Source organism: Pseudonaja textilis, chromosome 1, assembly GCF_049901715.1.
Source record: "Pseudonaja textilis isolate UNSWEBS1 chromosome 1, rPseTex1.2, whole genome shotgun sequence".
Lineage (NCBI taxonomy): Eukaryota > Metazoa > Chordata > Lepidosauria > Squamata > Elapidae > Pseudonaja > Pseudonaja textilis.
This window is the reverse complement of record NC_141990.1, coordinates 90,195,714-90,222,124: the sequence shown is the minus strand read 5'-3', so window position 1 is coordinate 90,222,124 and position 26,411 is coordinate 90,195,714. Positions and strand designations below refer to the sequence as shown.

The 26,411-nt window shown below is 35.3% G+C and overlaps 1 protein-coding gene across 42 annotated transcripts in view; it reads right to left on the bottom strand.

Moving 5' to 3' along the window:
* Nucleotides 1-26,411, bottom strand: part of EPB41L2 (erythrocyte membrane protein band 4.1 like 2) — a 113,036-nt gene that overhangs the window by 17,075 nt on the left and 69,550 nt on the right. For 15 of the 42 annotated variants that reach the window (XM_087940958.1, XM_087941000.1, XM_087941141.1 and 12 more), the window contains exons 5-13: nt 25,202-25,244; nt 21,986-22,061; nt 21,004-21,222; nt 19,864-19,951; nt 18,023-18,175; nt 16,452-16,549; nt 8,949-9,121; nt 7,061-7,218; nt 1,226-1,288 (exon numbers count right to left, since the gene is read on the bottom strand). In XM_087940958.1, coding sequence (XP_087797084.1) covers nt 1,226-1,288; nt 7,061-7,218; nt 8,949-9,121; nt 16,452-16,549; nt 18,023-18,175; nt 19,864-19,951; nt 21,004-21,222; nt 21,986-22,061; nt 25,202-25,244 — 1,071 coding nt within the window. Of the gene's footprint in view, nt 1-1,225; nt 1,289-1,470; nt 1,504-5,754; nt 5,821-7,060; nt 7,219-8,948; nt 9,122-16,451; nt 16,550-18,022; nt 18,176-19,863; nt 19,952-21,003; nt 21,223-21,985; nt 22,062-25,201; nt 25,245-26,411 lie in introns of all 42 variants that reach the window. The other 27 variants (XM_087940927.1, XM_087940914.1, XM_087940919.1 and 24 more) reach the window with 4 other exon arrangements.

The following is a 26,411-nucleotide window of genomic DNA, read 5'->3' as shown; positions in this document are numbered from 1 at the left end:
CTGCAAATTAATTTATAAAACAAATAAAATAGTAAGGAATTGGGCTAACTGATTAATTTAATGAAACCGAGAAATAATCTTCTGTTCTTTTATATTATCCTTGTGGCGACAAACCTAAGAGGATACATAGCAGAGAAGTCTGAGAAAACTAATATACTATATATGTTAAGGAAAAAAGAAAAACAGACACTGGTGAAAGAGAACATTAAAACAGCTTGTAGAGAAAATATTTTCCCAGAATTTGGGGGAAATTGGATGCTTTGTGTTGCTATTTGTATAAAGAAAAATCTTATTTGAAAAGGTTCAAACATAGCCACCTGTGACAAGATAAACTATACAAATACAAAAATTTCAGGAGACAATTGAAATTTTAGTGGGAATCTAAAAAATGGAAATCAATTTTAATTTATTACAACTTGTCTCAATATAATATTTTTTTAAAAAATAATTTTAAGATTAGGCACTTTTCTTGGATTTGTTCAATGCAATGTTATGCAATAATCTCAACAATGTTTTGGTAAAGTTATGCCAATATATATTAAATTATCAGAAGCTGCCAGAAAGCAACAGAACATGTTAGTAAGGTTACTTTAAATCTACAGGCCTTTCCATTATACATCTACCTATCTCTCAGATATCCTAAATTTAATATTGGAAATAGCCCCATCTGGATGATCCATTTTTTTATTTACAAATTATTCTGCCAAGAGAATCTACATGCACAATTTCATCTTCAAACCCTTGGCAATTGGTATCTCTTGGTATCACAAAGATTAATTGATAGTATTATAAAATTAAACCTACAATGCTTTAAAAAGTTTGGTATGTTGCCCACAAATAATTTAGGAAGAGAACTCAAAATTTCTGTTCTAACTTGAACGCCACATTTTTTCTATTCTTATACTTCCACTCAGGTGTAGGAAGTGTTACAACATTGAAAGTTCTGGGTAGTGCCTTTATAAAGTGATAGACATTTCTAAAAAGTCCCATTTCTTTTAAGTCTTAACATCTAAACAGGGCCATGTTCCACTTGCCACTGAAAAGTATTTGTAACAGCTGAAAATATAGTTCATTTTACAGAATTACCAAAATAGAACATGCATGTTCAAGTTGAACATCTCCATGCATTTCATGCATTGTGCCCAGAGCAGCCTGCAAGTGATTTCCCATCTCGTGCAGCCTAGCAGCCCATGAGAACAGAAAGTGCTCCTTTAATTATACAGACCTCCAACATTAAATTGCTATGTCTGACATAAATATTTTCCCCATTTACTCTCAAGGAATAAATCTGTAAAATTAAAGCACATACACACACATAAAAGAGAACAAGGGGGAAAAAAGCCCATGATCATTAAAAAGGCCCACAAGTGCTTAAAAATTCAATAAACAGGGCTTTGAAATTAAATACAGAAGGGTACCATGCAAACATAAACTATAGAAGCTTCAGACACTAATAATGCAGTCAGCAACCTTCTTGTGAATTTCGTCCTCTTCCATTTCCGTCTATGTAGTGGAATCACCCAGAGATCAGCAAAAAAGGAGAATTAGAGGAAGCTACTGGAGCATAATAGAGTCTTTAACTGGAAATACTGCAAACAACTTAACCTATTTACAAGTACAAAATGTATTGGCTTCAGATATTGCTCAATGTATTAAACCACTAGGCATCTAAATGTCTTTTTCTACCAGGGCAACCTGGTCTGCCTAAATATGGGAAGGAGCATACTGCTTCCTTTTCACCTGTCAGCCCCAATCCAGCAGTCTTCGCAGGCAGTCGCTTAAATATAAATTTAACACACTAGGCATCTACCTACAGCACTGTAGCAATGGCTGAAATGGAAATTCTGTTATTCTACAGACAGAGCTCTATATTAGTATATTTTTATCTATAACTTTAAAGGCGTTTTAAAAACTGAATAATTTGAAAAACTAAGTTTTTGAGTTTTGAACTTTCTGAATGAGCTATTTTAATTATAATATAATCAGAATAAAGTCTGCTGTCCTATGCTCAATAAAATAGTCTTTCAGGTTTTTCTTGGTTTTGTTATAAATGTTTGAAATCAACAGAAGTCATTCAAGTAACACAGCATAGTCCAAATAAAATTGATAAATTAGATGGGCCGTTGGTACTTACCTGACACGCCCTTTCTCTATGAGCTGTGAAGAGCATCCATTGTTTGGGATGATGCTTCTGTCGCTTGTTTGACAGGCTGGACTTTAATTGAGAGGATGCTCCTCCTCCTCCACGGGACTCCTCCCTAGCGTCCCCAGTTTTGGCGAAGTCGAAGTGATGAAATATTTCTTCTCCTTCACCCTTTCTAATACTTGGCTGGAATAGCATCCCACCAGACGAATAAGGGTGGGGATGGATGCTCTTCACAGCTCACAGAGAAAGGGCGTGTCAGGTAAGTACCAACGCCCCTTCTCCAGATGAGCTGTTCAGAGCATCCATTGTTTGGGACATACCAAAGCTTGGCGTGTCCTACGGGAGGGCTTCCGTCTGGTTTGGATTCCCCTTTTCTTGGTCCCTATGGACCCTTTGTAACACTTTCCTGTCAAAGGCAGCCTCCGTAGAGGCGAAGACATCATTCTAATAGTTTCTAAATAAAAGGCGATGGTGAGGCCCATGTTGTCGCCTTGTAAATTTTCTCTATTGGCGCTTGTGGCCCATGTTGTCAACATCGCAGCGCTCCAGGTCAAATAAGCAGTGATGCCCCTGGGTACAGGAAGAGATTGTGTCTCATAGGACTTGGGAATTGTGCTCTCAGCCACTTACTGGTCATTGAGGAAGAGGTCTTGCACCCAATGGTGGGTGGTTGAAAGGAAACAAAGAGACACGGACATGGGCCTTGGTGCTCGCTGTGGTGCCGCTGTTTAATTCTGTGAGGGCATAAGCCAACAGTTTCCTCCTTAATGAATAAGGGTCCAAAATAGAATAATTACATCTGTATATCTGTCTGTCTGTCTGTCTGTCTGTCTATCTGTCTGTCTATCTATCTATCTATCTATCTATCTATCTATCTATCTATCTATCTATCTACATACACACACATATGTATTAAGGTGATTTCCCTCGGGTTCCAGGACGGAGACCCCTGCTTGGGGAAAGAAAAGCCTCTCACAGTTCCAGAAATAAAATGCAGATCACTACCACATGGTTAGTGAGTCTGCAATGGCGCCAGCCGTTATTTCTTTAGGCGCGTAATGAGTTAAATCGGCTCAGCAGCACTTCCACGCCTTGTGGGGAGTCGTACTGCAGAGTTTTCCCTTGAATAAAAAGGCGCGGTGGGGCAGATGGGCGCTGATGCCCCCACCCCAGATGGTGTTCCCAGGGGAGAGAAAAAAAGCCTCGGCCCCTTTTAAAATGGAGCCTCTCCTGTTGGGCGCGGGCGGTGGCGATCGTAGTGGCTCGGCTTGAAAAGATCGTAATGTGAGTTGTTAGCCATGCGGCTGAGGCGTTATCACCTCTGATCATCCTGGGGGCGAGAGATCATTATCTGAAGCTACGGAGAGCTCCCTTGGCTCGAGTTATATATCGTAGGGAGCTGCTTGACTCATTGAAACTAAAAGCCTTGCAGGAGTTGTTTAGAGTTTAAAACAAACCTTTTTGTTGTCTCCTTTTGAAGTCTTTGCTATTCCAGCCAAGGGAAAGGAAATTAAGCTGCCTATATCCGCGAAGGCTGAGCAAAAACTGGGGACGCTAGGGAGGAGTCCCGTTGAGGAGGAGGAGTGTCCTCTCAATTAAAGCCCAGCCTATCAAACGAGCGACAGAAGCATCATCCCAAACAATGGATGCTCTGAACAGCTCATCTGGAGAACTTGATACATATATAGTATCAAACTCATTTAAGTTTTTAACTTGCAACTCTCCCACCCATCATATATTTCAATGAATTATTTTATCTTTGATACTTATGTATTATCTATTGCTATTAATACTTATTTATCCAGATATATGCAAACTGTTTCAAATTCAAACTACTTCAGCATGGTGTAGTTGTCCATTTTTTTTTAGCATGAAGCTGATTGTTGCACTGAATTTTAAAAGTGTTTTAAGTGCTAGCTATACTTCCAAAATGGTTGAAATAGACCATCTGCCTCTCATAATTGGATTTTCAAGTCATTCTGAATCTGAAAACATTTTGCCTATTCCTCGCATAATCCAATAACGCAAATCACTATGCAATTGGTTGGCAGTCCTTTTATAAGAGAAGAAGCACAAACTATCTTTAGATGCAATTGATCTGTGTTAACAATAATACGAGATATTACTGGAGTAGATAAATAATGAGTGGGGTCAATGTAAACACCAGAGTAAAGGCAGTACAGGTATGGCCTCTCACTTATGAAATATTATTCAAATATAATGCCAAATACGACTAGTGACAAGTTATCTTCAACAAGATTAGCACGTTTAACATTTGTTCATATCAAAGAGATGTTTATGTGCTCTCCAGTAAAGTTAAATTCCTCCAACCCCCCACCCCCCAGCAATATTGTTTCACATTCTGATTAACATTATATATTTCCAACATAGGGCCTGCTTTAATTGTATTGTATAAAGAATTCAAAACTATTCACTCAGTTCTTTTTCTGGCCCAAGAGTTATATTTGATATGAGTGACATGCAGGATGCAATACATGATTATTTTTTGTTTCATTAACATTTAATTAAATATAAGTATAGGTTTGCTTTTCAGCAGGTTTAATAAGTTCTAATAAGCTTCTAGAGTTTTGGAAAACTAGGAAGTCACAACTAAAATTTCAAAAGTCATATGCAGCTTTGACATATGACAAAAAGAAAACCAGAATTAGCTATTGAATTACTGATCAGTGACCCCTGTTGAACAATTCCCCAAATCAGTTTTAAAATTTGTTAAAAATTTAAAATGGACAACAAAGTTGCACCGGAGCTGCTTTGAAGTTGGTTTGTATAGGCAAATCCTAACTAAGACTGATTTATTATAAGTGAAAATAAACGCTTCCAGACTCCTCCTATATCTTCTTTGTAGGAAGGAAAACACACAAACTTGTATTGTATAAAGCCTTGTTCTAATCATAATACACAATCGCTTATTGTTACATTTGAACAAAGCCTTTTGAGCATTTGTCAAAATGAGATATTAGTATCTAAAAGAAAGAGGCAGAACTATCTAACAGAAATAGGAAGAAAAAACACATATTAAAGGAAACCAGTTCCATTATTTTTCAAATGACTAAGGAATGCTAAACAATTTACAGAATATTATGTCTAAAGGCCAGTTGCTTGTTTGGCAAGTGGTATGTTTCATCTTTGGGAATGCCTTAACCTAATCCATTTTGGAAGAGATATGCCATAAGAATAGCAACTAAGTGCATAGGTATGTATGGACTTGATTGCCACAAGCATGAAGCAAAGCTTCAATGTAAAGAGTTTATTTAATTCAGGAGTGTGCAATCTGAGGCCTCCAGTAGCCTAAGATTGCATTTTTGAAATCTGGTGGCCAGTTTTTGCAGTTCAGTTCTTGATTTGTGAGATTCTAAACATATCAGGAAACAACTTAATGTAGCTTGTGTTCTCTAAGAATAGTGTCAAGTAAACCATACTATTTATCTAATTTTTAATACCACAGAATTTATATAGATGGTTACATATCAATAGATCGCACTAAACGCACAACCACTATGGCCTCATTCTGGAAATACAGGTTACCTCTGAACATGTGTTAACAAATGTATATACAAAAAAGTTGGGAGGGCAACAAAGTTACACACCTTCTCTTCCTTTGCTTTGTCTGTTAGAGTAGCGCCATTAAAAACATTCAGAGAAGTTGCTTTAGGCTCCAGGTTGCAACATAACAGAAGGACAGGAAGGGACAATGTGAGTGAAAAAGGAACTGATTAAAAAGTAAGGAGAAATGACACAAATAACACGAAAGAAAGGAAGAAATGAGAGAGAAGTATCAGAAAGATACTGCTGAACACGAAGTGGAAGGAAGAAGATGTACATTTCTGTAAAACTAGGAGATCCAATGCAGCTATCCTTATCAAACCAAGCATGGAAACTAAAGAAAACCATTTTCTCAAACTAAACTCTGTAGATATAGCATCTTCATTTTCAGTAATTTTATCAGCTTCTCTGTCTATTGCAAAAAGACACCCCCCCCACCCCAACCCCCCAAATGAGTTACAAGCTAGTAGCTGGTAAATGGTTTATCTTCATTTCTATTACATTCTGGCTTTTCAGCCACAGGACTGAGAGTTCCTGCTCTCTGTGCAGGTTTACTAAGGTTCCTATAATCTAAACTATCTAAAAGCATGTCCATTTCATGAATATCAATTAAATTTGAGGAATGGGATGAAAGAGAATGAATGAAAGGTGATGCATAAATGCATAAAATAGAGCAAAATACAGGAGAAAAGCAAAATGGGAGGAGTATAATGGTAGAGAAAGTCTAATCTTAGATGCAGACATGACCATAATATAAAGGTATGTTTGTAAGCAGAAGGAAAGTGTGAAGAAGAGGGAAGGGAGACATTTGTTAGTGATAATTTTTACTCAAAAATAGGGTAAGCAGTACTGTTAGAATATTAATGTATAAACATTTATAAAGCCCCATTTGTTACCTAATTAAACAACATACAATCCAAACATTTGGATTATGTCACTTCAACCAGCTTTTTGTTGCCTGTGAAGAGCAGTGTAAATGGAAACAGACAGACATTCAAAGCTTTAATAAAAGGGGGGACAGCAGCACAAGGACACACAATGCTTCTAATTATAGATCTTGAAAAATTTCCAGATTTTAAGTCACTCTTACAAAGCAGTTAAATATTTAGAATTGTGAGTGTTTAATCATGAAAGTACACACATTTACTATTCCAACAGTTACTCAATGGTTTAGAACCCTAAGAAGCAGATCATAATTTGATCTCATGCTATCCACACCTTCTCCTACAGAGGGTGGTAAGTTATAAAAACAGCCATAGAAGTTTGAAGCTACAATTTAACTACTACAACTTAGATAGCATTCCAATTTAATGTTATTTCTACAAAATAGACTGTTTTCAACAAACATACCTTTCCATCTTCTAATTGTGACATTTTAGCAATGTCTCCATCTGCATCTCTGTCTTCCTCATCTTTTAACTTGTGCTGTTCAGCTGTGTCAAAGATCCTCCCACCAGCAGCAACAGAAAAGTCCTTTAGCAGACTCTGGTCTACAATGCCTACTGGAGCTGCAAAAATATATATTAAAAGAAAAACCCTATTAGTTTTCAGATGAATTCTGACTTGTTTCCTTTAAAAACAAACAAGCATTCCACCAGGATTAAGGGTTCAGACTCTCTGTAGGGGGTCAAAAATTTTTATAAACCTGGTTAGTCTTGCATGGTTAACTGGGAGTTAATGTCAAAGCTCACCCTGGGCTTTTGGCCTGTGTCCCAACAAGGCAGCTGTTGTTCTACAAATCTGATACAGACTATGAGATAGAACTTAAAACTTAGTTACAAGAAGTGGTATACTTCTTTCTTACTCACATTACCACCAATGAAAAAAAGTTTATTCATGTGGGGTGGGTGGAATTTATTATTTTAGGGGACTATAATATCACGTAGTTTGAGAAAATATGCTATATCAATGAAATTTTACAAAGGAGAAATAAAACACAGTAAGAGAGAATTACAATAAAATTACAATAATGTTTGACTATATGTAAATGTGACAGAATATAAATATCACTAGATACATGTTATATTGGTAAAATATAAAAACAAACTATATTTATCACAGTAAAGCATGTTACAGTTACAGTATTTATAACATGTCCTATTTCTACATATTTGTGCATGTGCCTGCATAAGAGTGAAAACTGCTCTATAAATTAATATTACATAAGCTTTTGATTTACTCTGAATGCTCTAGTCCAGGGGTCGCCAACCTTTTGAACCTCAAAGACCACCAAACTCATAATTTTAAATCTCGCGGACCACTAATATGAATTTTGACTGACAGTGGCTTGCTAACGTTGGTGGGAAAGTCGGCCCCGTATTCCAGAGCTGCAGTAGTCACAGGACTGGCCCTTGGTCATCCCGGAGCAACTGCTCCTCCACCCGGGTGTACCTGCCCGCCATGGACTGGAGGAGCTGCTCCAGGATGACCAAAAGGCCAGTCCTATAACTACTGAAGCTCTGGAATATGGGACCAACTTTCCCACCAATGTCAGCAAGCTACCCCGGGGCGGATTTCCCTCCCCTATTGGTTTTACCTTCCAGTTCCAGCTCGTGTAGCTCTGTTCAAGGTAAGGTTTGCACTTGGCCGAAGGGTGGGGGCGAACAGGTGGGTGGGCCATGTGGGCGGCGCAGCCTTGTGTTCCTGTGCAGCCTGGATTAATTGCTTTGGAGGAATGCTGGGGGAGGGACATTTCTCTGTGGACTACCAAAATTTTCTCACACGCCACCAGTGTTCCCCAGTACATTGGTTGGAGACCACTGTTCTAGTCCATGTCTAATACTCCTCACTCAAATAGCAACTTCTAAACTACTGCCTATGGTATGTTTAGTCAATCCATACACAGAATAAAGATCAGTTAATCTGGGCCATATTCTCTAATTAATTTTGAATTGGTCACCTTTTTGAATTTGGATGAGGTACTTAGCTATAAATAAGCTATAGACAAATAGTTTGACATCTACAGTTCTGCAAGAGGAACCAGCAGCAACTTCTATGGAACAGTTCTTTAATACATTTTTAATCCAATCCAATCCATTATATACTGAAAAAAGTAGCATTTCTTAAGGAACAAGTTCAGCAGGATTTCTCTCTTAAAAAACAGGTTTGGCAAGACCTATGAAAAATGTACTTATTACATGAAAGTTAAAGGACAAACAGGGTTACACTATTCCAATGTATAAGATTCTTTTATAAGTAATAAATAAGAAAATCACTACAGTTTCTATGCAGCTCTTACCACCATCAAGACTCCTGGAAATTCGTTTGCTTGAGGTCCGTTCAAAGTGTGGGGCAGGTCTATCTATGAGATTGCTAGCCTGGCGTGTTTGTGCTTGGGTACGTCCACTATAGCGGAACTTGGAGCCCAGTGTGAGAAATTTGGCTTTTGGGGGCTGTTCTGGTGATACAAGCCTGCAACCATGAAAAAGTGAACAAGGTCATTTCCAGACTGTAAAATGATAGTCACTAAACACAGTACTTCCTTTTTTCTTTAATAAATTATATCAACTTATTTTTAGGAATTATAAAACACTCTGTACATTTCTGAAAATATTCTCTTCAGTATTGCTTTTGTCATATGTAACAGACTGTATGTACGTACAAAGACTACCTCATATTTTACTTTTTTATGATAAGAAGGATGACATTTTATTATAAAGTTCCTGCCAAAAATTGTAATTAATCTGCTAGAGCAAGATTTCAAATGCTTTTAAGCCATGGAATGAAAGGAAAGGAAAATAATGAAAGGAAAATAATGGAAGCCCAGATCAAGACAAAGCTATAGTGAAAAAAAACTGGCAGCATATGAGTGAATCCCCCCCCCTTAAGTTTCCAATAGACCTATCAAGTTTTTGTGGAAGTCTAGAGTTATATGCGACATAATTTCAGAAACCTTGTGCTAGAGCAGTATTTTTCAAATTTGGCAATTTTAAGATATGTGGAATTCAGCTCCCAGCTAGCATACTAGAGGATTTTAAAACAGAGACAAAAATATTTTCCAATGGCAGTCTTCATATTTTAGTGAATAGATAAGAGTGTTCATACATTTTCTCTTCTACCACATTCCCTATTTTTCTATGTTTAAATTTTTAATTCCTAGAAAGAATACTAGGGCTTAAGTACAATACAAGGCTATTTTAGTATTACAGAGGAAGTAAGTTTTAGAAGGTCTGTATTTAAACGTATAAAAGGTAATCAAATGAAAGAAAAAAATAAGAGGCAAACTAACCCTAACATGAAGGAAGTTGACACTTTTGGACTAAGCTGTTTACATTTATGACAGTTGGAACTGCTGCATTATTTTGCATGCCAGCTCCTCAGAAGCTACCATGAATATACATCATTTGTTGGAAGTCATAATATGAATGACTATTTATTTCAAAGACACCTGCATAAAATATTTGAATTTAAATGAATTAAATGCCAGTAACAAAACCGTATTTTTTTATTTTCCTCTCCTCAGAGATTGTTTTTATGTGGTGGTACAGTATTCATGGAGCTCATGAAGACGAAAGTTGTCTTAATCATAATTATTATAATTTACATGCTGCTTCATAGTGAAAGACTGTGAAGATTATAAAATCAATAATACGATTGTAATTAATCTAATGGCCACCATTTGCACACAACATGATTTTACTAGTCTAAAAATGCATTTTTGAGGAAACATTTTGTTATGGCTCCCCATTAATGTAATAAGGATGGTTTCATTCAAATATCTTGGGAGTAAGTTATTCCCAAGAATAACTTACTGAAGATGGCACTCCTTCTATGGTAGAAATATCAAGATGTCCACACTCCCACCTTACACTAAACAATCATATTCAATTCAGAGAAGGTAGCCACAGGGGTATCCCAGCCCTGAACCATTTAAGATTTAAAGGTGACAACCAGCACCTTAACTGGCAGCAATAATAGTATTATATGGGTAAACCTTAGAACAGACATAATTACACTAGCTGAAACTTCAAGGATGATCTTTAGAGGTAATCCCATGAAAACGCATTGCAGTAATCCTCTGCTGTGAAGTGACACAGGCATGAGTAACTGTGAATAAAATGTCTTGATTCAATAAAGGCGACAACTGGCACACATTATAACCCTGGGATTGTGGGAATTTGGATTGGGAACAAACTTTAGCTCAACCCTAGCAAGACTGAGTGGCTTTTGGGCCCTTAGGTTCCAGGAACTTACCATTTTTGAAGTTGGATGTGGTGCACTACCCCAATCAAACCCGATGCACAATTTAAGGAGTTGATAAGAGGCTATACAAATTGAATACTGTTTTGTTGTTACTGTTCTACGTGAACCACATTATTAGAGATGTACAGTAACACAAACTCCAATAAATAAATGAAAAACTAAATAAATAAATAACACATAGTATCCCATACACGGTGACTGAGGATGCAATCTCTCCTCCACTCCCCATCAACTACTGAGTAGAACCAGCTTCTCAGGAAGCAGGTTAATCACAAAAGCTTCACCCTGACTTTCAGCCCTGGCTGTGGTACAAAAGGTCAACAGGGTCCATGGCACTAAAGGCCACCCGGAGGTCAAGGAAGATCAAGATAATTGTACTGCCTCTTTCCTCATTCTGCCAAATATCAAAAAGAGCAACTAGTGCTGTTTTGAGGCTCTACTTAGGTGTAATTTGTAACTAAATAGAACCCAGATAACCTATTTCGTCCAGGGCAATCCAAAATTGTAATTAACAATTGTCAAGTTTTATAAAATGGTTGGACTGGATGATGATTACTCAAGGAGAACAGTTATTACCATCACCTCTTTCAAAATGGAGGGCATATACCACTACCTATATTCAGTTCCTGCTTTCACCAACCAGGTAGAGCAAGGAACTAATTAACAGATAGCAAAGCTAACAATGCAGATGAGACTGCCTTATTTTATTAGCAGTCATATGCTGAAAACAATCTAAATAATTCCAGAAATAAACTTGTTATCCCAGCTGGTGTCCAATTCCAAGTTAATATGAGTGATTTTATCTTCCAAATGTTTACTGAAGTCATAGCAATGGCCTAGTAGATCATTTTCTAGTTTTATTTTTTTCTAAAAGGGATTATGAATTTAACACTACAGGTGAAACTCAAAAAATTTGAATATTGTGCAAAAGTTAATTTATTTTAGTAATGCAACTTAAAAGATGAACCTAATATATGAGATAGACTCATTACACACAAAGCAAGATAGTTCAAGTTGTGATGTGGAATAATTGAGATGATTATGGCTTACAGCTCATGAAAACCCCAAATCCACAATCACAGAAAATTAGAATATTGAGAAAAGGTTCAATATTCTAGGCTCAAAGTGTCCTACTCTAATCAGCTAATTCAGCTATAACACCTGCAAAGCCTTTAAATGGTCTCTCAGTCTGGTTCAGTGGGAATCACAATCCTGGGAAAGACTGCTGACCTGATAGTTGTGCAGAAAACCATCATTGACACCCTCCATGGGGAGGGAAAGCCTCAAAAGGTAATTGCAAAAGAAGTTGGATGTTCCCAAAGTGCTGTATCAGAGCACATTAATAGAAAGTTATGTGGAAGGGAAAAGTGTGGAAGAAAAAGGTGCACAAGCAGCAGGGATGACCACAGCCTGGAGAGGATTGTCAGGAAAAGGCCATTCAAAAGTGTTGGGGACTTTCACAAGGAGTGGACTGAGGCTGGAGTCGGTGCATCAAGAGCCACCACACACAGACGGATCCTGGACATGGGCTTCAAATGTCGTATTCCTCTTGTCAAGCTGCTTCTGAACAACAAACAACATCAGAAGAGTCTTACCTGGGCTAAAGAAAACCAGAACTGGTCTGTTGCTCCGTGGTCCAAAGTCCTCTTTTCTGATGAGAGCAACTTTTGCATCGCATTTGGAAACCAAGGACCCAGAGTCTGGAGGAAGAATGGAAAGGCACACACTGCAAGATGCTTGAAGTCCAGTGTGAAGTTTCCACAGTCTGTGTTGATTTGGGGAGCCGTGTCATCTGCTGGTGTTGGTCCACTGTGCTTCATAAAGTCCAGGGTCAATGCAGCCATCTACCAGGAGATTTTGGAGCATGCTTCCTTCCACAGATGAGCTTTATGGGGATACTGACTTCATTTTCCATCAGGACTTGGCACCTGCCTACACTGCCAAAAGCACCAAAACCTGGTTCAATGACCGTGGGATTACTGTGCTTGATTGGCCAGCAAACTCACCTGACCTGAACCTCATAATCTATGGGGCATTGCCAAGAGAAAGATGAGAGACATGAGATCGAACAATGCAGAAGAGCTGAAGGCCGCTATTGAAGCATCCTGGTCTTCCATAACACCTCAGCAGTGCCACAGGCTGATAGCTTCCATGCCACGCTGCATTGAGGTAGTAATTGCTGCAAAAGGGGCCCAAACCAAGTACTGAATACATATGCATGCTTATACTTTTCAGAGGTCCGATGTTCTGTGTACAATCCTCATTTTTATTGATTGCATGTAATATTCTAATTTTTTGAGATTGTGGATTTGGGGTTTTCATGAGCTGTAAGCCATAATCATCACAATTATGACAAATCACAGCTTGAACTATCTTGCTTTGCGGGTAATGAGTCTATCTCATATATCAGGTTCACCTTTTAAGTTGCATTACTGAAATAAATGAACTTTTGCACAATATTCTAATTTTTCAAGTTTCACCTGTATTAAATCAAAATTTGAACTTCTTAAGATTTTCTGCATAATGGCATCAGTTGTAAGAAGGCAATATAAAATAGTAGAAGACTTAGAACAATTGGCACTATTAGAAATATGCTTTTATCTCTATTCAGAGTAAGAATGAAAAATGCTTGGGTGTTTCTTTATACAAGATGTTCAATGTGAAAATGTGACCAAAAAATAAAAAATATATCACTATAGGAAAACTAGAAATTATAAAGACATTAATTTGCAATTCATTAACCAATGAAGAACACTGTTCAGCAAAAAAAAATTACATTTAGCTGAAGATAACTAATACTTTAAAGAAAAGACTGAGTATTGCTTGCAGGAAAGGTCATTAGAAAATGATTGGGCCATCACAGAAAAAAAATCCTTGAAATCTCACAGGTGTCACAGAAAGCAGGCATAAAAATCTGCATGGAGTGGAAATTAAGAGTAGTTCCTGTTTCATTGGATGACCATAATCACTAGATACTAAAGCTTTCATTAGCACTTCTGTTGCATATATAGCTTAAGATAGGATACACACTATGCAGTTATTTTATTAAAAAGTTAACAGCTTCCAAGATTGTGCTGGTGTGTGTACATTTAAAAAAATGCATACCAGGCTCCAAAACTGACTGTAACACTGGTGCAGTGTTACACCTACAATTTTTTGTTTCTCTTTGATTTTAGAACACATTTTTCTTAATGCAGGCTTTAAGCTAAATCAAAGTGTAATTTGGTCCTTCAGAATTAAATTGGTACAATTGAATCAGACACAATTGTTAGTGGCTTTATAGATAAGTGTCTGACACCTCCACAAGTGAGAGTAGCTCTTCCTAGGACATTCCATTGATATTCCTGATCCCATCAGCACCCTTATCCATTATAGCTTGCTAATCATTGCTTCATGGAAAGTAATTTTTACATCAACTAGGACCAAAAAAGTTTATTTAGGGCTATGAAATTAAAATTTTCAGGTTCTGAAATAAAACTCTCAGCAGCCCCTGCCAGCTAAATATATGGTATGATAAAAGTTGTAATTCAACAGCATCTATAATTGGAAAATCAAAATTTCTGCCTTAATATGTTGTGGCAGTAAGACTCCTGTTACAAACATTTCTTTATGTGTTATCTGGAAAGCAATTAGCATTAATGTAACCTTTAGCATTAATATAATCCTAAAGATCTTTTATACTATTAAAAATGTGGACTCAGGCACAAAATGGGCAATTCTGGAATAAAGTATGCAATCTCAGGAGAACATATTTGCAATCTAGAATTTAAGTAATATGTAAATATAATATAGCAGGTGTAAGAACTACCTGATAACAAACAGAATGCAAAATAAATGATTTAGGATCCATTAGATCAGCTAAAGCTTCATATAGAGCATCAACTTCTTCTCCATACCAAGTCATTCCTTGTAAAGCCTTGCTTCTTTCCAATAAAAGATTACAAAATGTTTCCAAATGGAAGAAAATCATTCTAGAACATTTTTCCTGACAAATTTCAAGACTCTCAATGCTAAAATTAAGATGGTGATGCCAGAAGATATTAATACATGATAATACGTTTTCTGCATTTTGTGCAGTTCACTCTCCTTTTTCCTACTATTAGAAGTTTTTTTTTTCCTGTCTTCCATCTCTAATAAAATTTTATTGGTTTCTGGATTATGATTTGAATCTAGATTGAACCAAAAAGTCTTTAGCATCAATGCTTTCAAAGTCCCAGTATTTTCTGCCACCCTGAGCAGGTTTTTAAATATAACTCTCATGAGACTCTAATCAACAAAATGCACAAACGCAGATATTGAGTTTTATTTTAATTTGTTTTATTTTTACAGCTGTGAGTTGCAATCACCCAGCACCATTCAATTTTCCTCCCCAGTGAAATCATTTTCAGGAATGAATGAAAACAGAGCCCCATATGCTGGGCAGTTTGATACCAATAGACATGCTCTTTCAGATAACCTTGTCTTAAACCACTTAAGGTTTAAGAGGCTAAAACTAGCTCCTTAAATTAGAATGAAAGCAACCTAACTCCGCTAGAACAGATGTAGCAAATAAGCTTAACATGATCACTTAGCTCCTACAAACATGTGTTGCATTTTGTGCTAGGAAGTTCTTACTCATATATAAAGGTAGTCTTCCATAAAGTGTATAATCAAACCCCAATGATTTAAATTTCAAACAGACTATAGAGGGCATATGCATATTTATCCAATATATATTTCATTATTAATTAAAAATAAAAGTAAATTGGAGAAACTAGCAGTTTTGGTAAGAAGAACAAATAGCAGATAAAATTGAATTCCCAGTACAAGGAAAAAGAAGCCTGGGATAAATCTAGTTCTTGAGTCCAATAAATTGTCTGCTGAAGCTTTCACTGGAAAGCAAAAAGTAGATATAGTTTGCAGGTCAAGAAGCCAATGAACAGTAGCAGCACTTTCTGTCTGCAGGGAAAACTGGAATAATAAGGCAATGTTGTTTTCACTCAAAATTCTTTCTCTGGTAAATTCTCCTCTAACAAAATATTCTATATTACCATAGCTAAGTTATTGCAGCCTACACTTTTATCAAAGGGAACAAAAAAAAATCTACTATAATGAAGGCAAAAAGTGTTGAAGAAATGCACCTTAAAGATGGGAGAATATTAGGATTCAAAACAAAAATATATTTTTATCAGAATCCTTTCATTCTATTTATTGTCTGTTTTTACTATTGACACTGGTAGATGCCCTAGATATCTATCAATATGTTACAGGATTGCCTAGCGTAAACATTTTGCAAAACCATAATGAAGCCCACTGTATCATATTAGAGATTACTAAAGAAATAATCAACTTATCATTTATTGTAGCATAACAATATTTTAGGAGAAAAATCTAGTATATAGCTTGAGGAAAAAACCTAAAGGCTTTTTGTTTTGTTATATTTTTAAAAGGAAGCTCTTTTATGAACAGCTCAGGAGGCTTTTTATATTTAAAACTTTTCCTCAACAACATAAAAGCCATGGAAATCCCATAACCCACTAATTAAAAATGTAAGTTTTACCTATAAAAAGTATGATGCTCCACACAAACCTTCCATAATCGTTTTGCAGCCCTATGATTTGACAGCTTAAAGCCAATAGTACTCTCAAACTGTTCCAGCTGAAAAAAAATAATATCATCAGATTAATACAATTTTTTAAAACTATCTGGGCTAGTTAACTGTTTGGACTTCTTTTTCAATATTATATTTCTTATTATGATTCATTTTCATTACTGCCTTCAATTCCTGACACTAATAGTTAAGGAAAATAAAGAATACCCCTCCCTAGTGTTTATAAATAAGTTTTGCTGGCTGGTCTTTACTGGGTGGTTCCCAGGATCCTACTGACAACTTTTCATACATCGTTTTTCCATTTCATAAATGAAATTTCCTTTATAAATGTTGCAAAAATATGTTCATTTTTATTGAGCTTCATATGCAAACTAATTTTTATTTTTAAAAACATAAAGATTAAAGCTCCAATTGTACAGACAATATGAGTGTCTACCAGACAGTAGGTCATACTAAATCAGTGGGGCTTAATTTTTGTTAGCATTTGATTTCATTTACTCTTAAACTTAATGTAATCATTTTCAGTCACCTGGTCCAGTGGATAAGATCCTGGCCTAGAAACCAGAAGAGTTCCAGGCCAGGTGACTTTGGGCCAGTCACCCTCTTTTAGTCCAATCCACCTCACATAGTTGTTGTTCTGGGGGAAAGAGGCAGGAGTATTGGGTATGTTCACTGCCTTGAGTTAAATATAAAATCATCACCATCACCATCATTGTCACCATCATCTCTTAAAATGCAATTTCATTAACAACTCTCAACCAGAGGCTCAAATGCCTTACTCAGAGGCTACAATTCAAACATAATGTAAATACAGATGACTGACTAAACACTTTCTTGGAAGTCTTTTCCATAACATTTAACATACAGAAAAGCTATTTCTAAACAAGACAAAATTGCTGCAAAGTAGGAACTGGTCTGAATTAAGAATGAAAATGATAGTATCTCTATCTATTTCCTATTATAGTTAATGTTCAGGCAAAAACATGCATTCATTTTTGAATAATTAAGCTTTGTACTAATGAGCTGCATATCGTACACATCTGGTAAGTGTCAAAAAGCAAGTCTACAATTGATTAGATTCCATACTAATTCATTTGTAGGACAATTTTTTTAATGGCATTTGGAATCTTTTAAATTGCCTATGAATTATTAGTGAGCACCAAATGCTTTAAAATATGCCTTACTGTTCATTACTTATGGATCTAATCTGGTGTATGATTCTGAAATATAAAGCAACAAAAAACAAAGTGCTGGAGAAATAGCAAAGCCACGGAGAATATGTTTTTAGACATATTCAATATTGAGAACATCTCAGGAAGGCCATGCACCAGCTAAAAGAAGCCTTTGGGTAGCTATGGCTGCTTTGCACTGAGGCTCTTCAACAGATCTAGTATGGGGTGTTTTTTTTTAAAGAAAAAACACTTTACCAGGCAGACACATATCACACTATGAACTATTGAATTAGCTGACATATATTCATCCAATTTCTGACATGTAAATTATGATATCCATGTACTTACTTCAGTTGGTCTGATTTTAATATAGAAGTTACTCCGTTTGTAAGAAATCTTCAAAATTTTGGGCCATGCAAAACGATTTATTCGAAGTCTGTCTTTGTAAATGAGTAGCCCATTGGCACAAACCCCCAACATGATGTCCACACCTTCAGAATCCTATCAAATTAAGAATGAAAACGATTTCAACCTCATTACAGTAGGAATATACATAGGCAGGCAGATAATAAGGTAGCAGGAGTAGAGAAGACATGGAAATTTAGCTGAGCAACAATACTGAATCTAAGAAAATACTTCAGAAGTGGACAGACAGGCAGTTGATAATGAAGGAAATATTGTAAAATTATAAAAGTCATTGCCTTGTTATATAAAGTTACATATACGAACTGAATATCAAAACAGTACACAGAAGATAGACATCCATCATATGAATGGAAACAAAACACATTTTTAAAAAGCTTTAATGATCAATAATCAGCAATATATTGTTTAATCCATTCAATTTTGTAGCATGCAATATTGTACTTAATATTTCAATTTCATTTTAATATTTAATATTTCAAGTCATTAACTATCCAAATATTTGGCAAGTATTAGTAGAGGAAACCCATCCTTTAAAACGAAAACATGGGAGAACCCAAGTTTTTTTACAATAAATATGTTATAATAAAGTATTTTATAGATGTAATTTCGAGGGGAAAAGCAAACATATACACAACACTCCTATTTGCTAAAAGTTGTGAACAATATTTGTTCTGTGGAATTTTCATTCATCCCAATCCCATTTTAGAGCGTTCACTATTTCCCAATTTCCACCATTGTACTAACTGCAGCAAAATGCTGATAACAATAAAAAAAAGTTCCTAGTTGTGAAACTGCCAGCATGATAGTCTTTCACTAATACAGTTAACAATAGTCCTTTAAATATACTGGGTGAATAACAGCTTGGCAGCTTCACAAATATCCCTTTAGGGCAAGTGTTCAGATTTTCTGTTTTTCAAATGCCAATGGGCTAATAAAAGTTCTGGATACTTAGACTGGCAATTTGTTTTTTTTGTTGGGTAAGGAGAGGATGAAATAGTGTTTTGCTACTCCAAGATTTGCAATGACTTTCTGCAGAAGGCTTTGATTCAATAGAACTTTCTCCAGCAAATCAGCTAGAAAAAAAAAAAGATTAAAATATTGGAGTCCCCTACCTGATCTCAACATTCCAAAACCTGTAATAGTACATTTACTATTTACACGGCCGATTTACAAAACCTGGGACTATAAATGGTGTTATGTGCAAACAATATCACTTCTCTCATTCCACTTACCACCTACTACAGCAGCAGCAGCACTGGGGAAAGGTGCTTTCCCCCAATAGTATGGATCATGGAAAAAGCAGCAATTCTGCATTTGCTTGTGTATGTTGGCTGAGAGAATGTGTAAGGGGGAATGCGACAAGAGAATGCTGTTCAGAAGATACAGCTCTTGATTAAAACAAGCCTAAACGAGCATGAAATGACATATGTGCAATAAAAAAGTTTAAAATATCTATTATAGATTTCAAATTATTCTCCAAATATCCCTGTCTTTCAAGCAAGAGAATATCAAGGACTACATCTCTGATACAGGATGGATTGATTCATACATCTGCCAGGAATTCTACTTCCCATATTCTAATCACATATTTACTTCCTGTATTCTAATCTCCCTTCAGACTGATTTGGCACCAGCAGCAACACTCTCTTCCTTTCCTCACAAACAACAATGCCATGTATATTGTACAATATACAATATTTTAAGTACATGAATCTACATTTTCTACATAAAAGTTCATTTTCTATAAAAATGTTGACTAATACCTTAACATGGTGTAAATCCACTCCATACATGGATAGTCGCTTGGCATTTTCTATGAATTGGGAATCTGCCTGTGCTGGAGTCAAACCCCTGCAAATATTTAGAAAAGAAACATAAAAAACCAATGTTATGTTATGCTGTGTTCTTATTAGTATATAAAAACATAGGCCTTGCTATCCAGACCATGGTCTATCTAAGCCAGTATTTTGTCTCAAGATATGGCCAGTTTTGCAGGGAATAGCACTGCTTTGAATACCATCCATTTTAAACATCTCAAACAATGTATCATTCATGGTGAAGGTGAGTCCATTTTCAAATATAATCACTTCCACTCTGCATTTGTAAAAACTATCAAAACATACTGGAGTGTTACATCAAAATCTGATGTTGGTTACCAATAAAGGGAAATGCTCTGGTGTTTTTCGAACATCTACTATTTGAGTAAGAAAAGACCGAACTTGCTCTTGAGGGATTCAAACTTTATTATCTCTCAAAATGAAGAGTAGCCAGGGCTACTGCTTTTATGAAAATCCTAATGAAGTAATAAAGATGTTTGACTCAAACAATACTCCCTGCATTGTTGAACATCTTTTTTGCAGCTTCTTTGATGTAATCAAGAAGTGGGGGGGAGATCCCTAGTTTCTAGTCATCTTTGTTTTAAAATTTCCAAATAATACTCAGAAACAATTTCATAACCATATGGAAGCTGAGAAATATCTTGCATTTTTAAGTTCCTGTGTACCTATGAACTTTTTTCCATATGTTATACTGTTATGCTTATTTGTATCCTGCAAATTAAAACTTTGTTGCTACTGGTTCTTAATTGCACCTTGCCCTCTGGGAAATATTATGGGATCTTTCTCCCAAAACTTTATTCTAACATTCATTTCCTTTTCTCCCCTTGTAGTGAATGATTGAAGTTTATTATTTTCATTATTTTTTCCTTTCTCTCCTTATTTATTTGTATGCTATTAATAACAATCTCTTGATTAATTTACCTATTTATAAGGGAGTGGCAGAGTTATATTACATAATGCCTGACTACAGCCTAGGGCTATATATTTTGTTTTTAATTGCATGAGCATTATTTGCCACAAGCAAACAAAAATGCATACAAATCAATTACTTGGAATATGACGCACCTGTGTGTCTTGTGTAATTCTACTACTTTATCCTCCAACTCTTTTGTCTGGTTAGGTGCAAACTGGAATTCCTGTATGTAACCACTATCATGTTCCTCGGGATCAAAGTCACCTAGTTCAGCTTGTAAAATATATGAACCAAGCAGAGCATGGGTCACAAAAGAGCATGGTAGACGTCCAGAAGCAATATCCTCACGAAGCTGCAAACAAAGGAAGTACCTAGGAAAAAGAGCAATGATAATTGTCTGACCAATGTTATTTGTTTGTTTCCTTTTTAGCCTATTCCCTTTATTACTTTATATGTAACTCAAGTTAGCGAACATTCATGATACTCCTTCCTTTTATTTTCCCCACAAAAGCTTAATATTTTTCTCTATTTTAACACTTTAAAAATCTACATCAAAAGCAATCTGCAAACACAGAAATTATTTATTATTAATAACTTATTTATTTATTAATAACTGCAAAAAACCCTGAATATATCCTATTTCTCATATTAAGCTGGAAATTATACTATCAGTGAAGTCTTAGTGCAATTATTCTGACTACTAGTTTTTAAGTAGTATACTTCAAAAACACACACACACATAATCTTTAACCACAACCATAGAAATGTCAGAGTTACAATAGTGTTTCCTCCTGATTTGCCTAGGTTATGAACTATGTTTTGAATATCTGCAGTGGATTCAATATTGTTGCTTTTCTGCTTTAACTTATTCTTCTGTTTTCAGTAAAAACATTGCCATTAAATGATTAATTTTTCTTAAATTACATTTATCTGCAGTTAATTATTTGTATATACATTTCTATACTAGATTTATGAAAAATACTACAAATCAAACATACAGGAAAGTAATAGCAGCTAATAACTTTTTTTGAATTTGGTCATTTTCTTTAGGCTTATGAAATGTAATATTTTACAGATTTTCCAAGAGACCCTAATTAATGTAGGATTTCTACTCAATAATGCTTAATAGCATACCTGGTGATTTCTTCTGTCAATTGTGAAGGGTCAGGTGGGTAAAACTTCACATTAAAGGTGAACTGCCATGGCAAATCTACATTTAACACATTCCCCAGAGAATACATGGGAGAAAAAAATGAAAACATTCAAAGTAAACATTATTTTAATCCACAACTAGGAAAAAAATGTAGACACTAAGGATGGGGAGAGAAACTCTTTTGTAAGAAACTCTTTTATTTATATTGTGTAATTACTAATATGCCAGATTTTAAATTGTTTTGCCCATACCATTTGAGATTAATGCATCTCCATGTGTCTGAGGTCTGTATAGAATCCTTGTATTTACTCTCAATTATTTTGCATAAAAGCATTCTTCCCCCCTCCACCCGCACACCAATGTCTTAAAGCCTGTACTGGAATTACCACTGTAACACATTGAAGTAAAAAGTTAAGCCATGCGGGATCTTCATCTTTACTGCTGCAATTCATCTAAAACACTGAAATATTTTGAAGCCCAATTTCTATTTTCTTAATTTCTTGCATGCTGGTACTATATATAGTTTTATATCAATAGATATATAGCTATATATATATTACTGATATTTTAGTAATAGTAAATTCTAAATATTTTTAAGATATTTATATACTTGGAATAATTAAAAGTATGAAAATTTCCTTTTGAATTTTTGGGAGTGTATGAAACAGTATCAGATGTGATTTATGAAAATTAACATCTTGTCCTGGTACCTCTGCAAATTCCTTTAACTCCTACTTAGTATAGCGGGTTGAGTAAGAAGTGTTTGGGAGAATCAAAATCATATAATCTGAAAATAGATTTAAAAGCTATGTCTTACCTCCCATTTTCATCCCACAAATCTGATTACTGGATCTAAATGCTATTGCCAACACTTCTATGGCTAGGTTGGATAATAAAGGCGATAAAGAGCAATATTGCTGGTACCTCTTAAATTTGTAATTGAATCTGAATCATAACTATTAAGTCTTACCTGAACTTTAGATAGTTCATAAATATATATTTATATTTAATTAATACACATTTACATTTAATTAATATTTGTATTAAAATTATATTTCCAGACAATCAAAACTTTTAATATATCTAAATAACAAATAGCTAGGGAAGATTAATTTTACTATATTGCATAATGTTTAATAATTTCTTGATGGGATAGATGTATTTCAACTTGAAACAAAGACAAATTGATCCATAAGAATAATTTTACCTATGATCAGTTAATTAGCTAACAGTTTGGTGTACAGTTTACAGTCCATAATAAGAAATGAAATGGACCTATATGGTGCCAAATCCTGGAAATCTTTGCCCAATTTAAGGATCACATTTATATTAGACTGCTTCCAAGACTCTAGAAAAGGCCTTGGCGCAAAGTATTGCATAAAAATAAAAATTCAGGTATTAAAATCTCTTTAAATTTTTTATAAAATCTCCTGACAATCCATAAGGGCCAGGTGAAATAGAAAAAGTAGATTCTATAAATTGGATGTCTTCTGGAGCCAATTCTGAGACTGTTAGCCTATTTCAATATTGATTTTTATTGGTGATTCATTATTTGAGGAATTGTTAAAAAAACTAAAATTCTTCACTTATAACTTGGATTTTTACAAGAGCTTTATGGGAGGTCACTGTAGTTGAAGGTCATCTCTAAAACACAATATGACTTATTATCAGAGAAGAAAATCATTGCTAATGATTAAAGGAAGCCAATTTCATTCATGTTTCCCTCCACCTGTCCATATTTTTATGCCTATTTTTTATTTTTATAAATTTTATGTTTCATTGTTTTTCAGTAATATTTGTTCTCATAATGCAAATACTTTAAAATATTTTATCTGTCTAAGATTACTCTATTGATAATGAACTATATAGATGCAGAACAATGAATTATTAAAACTCCCGAGTTGCTATACAAGCAATAATTAAAACAGACTGTACAAGTGGCACCCATTTGTAGCGCTTCTGTTCCAGATGAACAACAGTGGATAATGAGATTGTACTATAAACATGCACAAAAGCCTTTTCATCATTTTTCCACATGCATAAATATACAAAAAGGAGGCAAAAAGCATGGACAACAAAGGACACTGTACATATTGTTTATTTGTCTGCATAACACCTTGTGAGCAGCCTCAGAACTCCTACAAAATGCTCACAATAAAAAAAACGCAAAATATACCAAAATGAAAGAAATGTGTTTAGCTAAAGGTAAAGTAACAAGCAACTTGATCAGTATGTTCCAATCCCAAGAGTTACAAAGGAGGAGAAAAAATTCTTGCATTCTTTATATGAAAAATAAAATTGGATTAATAGACATTGTCACCCTAATACCAGATTAGATTGTGCAGTTTACCAAATGAGCTTTGGAGTATTGTGCCAGACTGATAAAGTATTTGCATCTGTTCACTTTTCAAAAGCCTGATTTTTCTAGGAACTTTTCTAACAGATGTCTTGGAAAGTTTACCAGAACCTAAGACAATATATACTGATAAATATTTAATCTAACTCTTTTTATTCTAGAAAGATCTAGATTATTTAACACTGTGCACACTGAAGAAGATTTCTAACAATTTTAATCTTAACATATTTATAAATACAGTAAATACAGCATTGTAAACTTCAGAAATTTTTATTATATATCTCAGTCTTAAAGCATAGAAGAGAGCCATCTGTTTTAGGATTTAAGCAATAAAAACAAACAAAAAGAAAAAGTCAGGATTTCAGCCCCATTTTTTCATCCCACCAAAGGAGTTAGTTCCCTTCCATTCATAGAGGTGAGCCGAAATCCTTTGGCAGGCAGCTCTTTCAGTCATCCCCCTGAAACAAGAAAGAGCTGAAATCCAAGTCTAGTGGATGGAAGATAACTTGTTCAGCTCCATTTCTGCACCCTACCAAAAGAGTTCAGCTCCCAGCCCCCACAGATGAGAAGAATTTTGGGGGGGAATCCAGCAAGAAAGATTGCAAATGGCGATCACATGATTGTGCAGCGCTTCGCAACAGTTGTGAGACCAGGTTGTCAAGCATCCAGATCACAATCATATGGGGATTATTGATGCATCATTATGTGACAACCAGAAATACTTTAGGTTGTAAAGCACCCTTCCTGAGGTCATTGTAATTCCAGATTATTGTTAAATGAACAGTCATATATCAAGGACTACCTGTAGTGTGACAATAAAAGATATGACCGGAGCACTTACTGCGAATTTGCTTCTTGATATCCTTTGAAATATCAAGCCAATTCTAAAAAAAAGAAATGACACATAATGAAAATATAATATTTAATGTGTGTTTTATAGTGTAACTTTTATTGATTCATTCAAAATCAGTATATAATACTCTGATAATTTTTCATCTATCAATTTCTTAAACTGTCTCAACCACTGAAAAGCTTGGGCTTACTTGTTAGGATTTAAACAGCTACAGAAGTAATAAAATACAAAAACTGATAGTAATAGGTGGTTCCACATCCTGGAAATTCACCAACTGAAAACTATTATTAGCAATAAGCAATAAACTGTCAGTGAGTAAATCAATGAACCCCTCCTATCTCTATTGGAAGAGTCACACTTCCACGGCTTTAAAAATCTCAACAGCACTGGAGTCATATGAAACTATGGGGAAATGATGTTTCATAAGATAATACAGCTACAGGGAAGGCATGGAGTAGCCCCACAGTGAGAGAGGTGGCAAATAAATTTAACAAATAAATATTGCCTAGGTCTCACAAAATCACAATGCTTTATAATTGGGATGTGAAATGTGCCAACCCTTACAGATTTTATTGAATAGGAAGAGATGACAAGAGAAAGACTGCCCTGCAGATAACCAAGTTCTAGGCCATCCAGTGCTCAATGAGACAGAATATCTTGAACTGCATCCAGAAACTGGCTGGTGTCTTCTGTAGCTTGTAGAGTAGAAATGTTACATGGACCAAAAAGGAACACCCATAACTATTTGTGTAGCCACGTTCTAAACCAGTTGTGGCATCTGAGTTCAGGGGAAGCACCACATAGAATATTTCACAGGATTGAGCATGAAGTGATTAAGGCATGAGTGCTATAAGAATGGCCTGCCAAGGATACAACTGTCGCACAAGATAAATTTGTTCAAAGGTCTTCTTGCCATTACTGCCGTTTTCTCTCTGAACTAGGATCTAAGAATCCAGGAAGGCTCTCAAAAAGAGATTGCGATTTAAATTGAGTTACATCGATTTTTTTTACTTTCCTTTATGTTAATTTCTTCATTCATTAAAAATGTCCAATTTCCATAAACTTCACTTTATTAAATACAAAAGGTTAAAATATACAAATGTTACTTCACTATTTATCAATGGTAGGCTCTGAGTAGTCAAAATAGTTACCTTTCATTCTGCAAAAGTAAGAGATTACTGTTTGCTATACAATTATA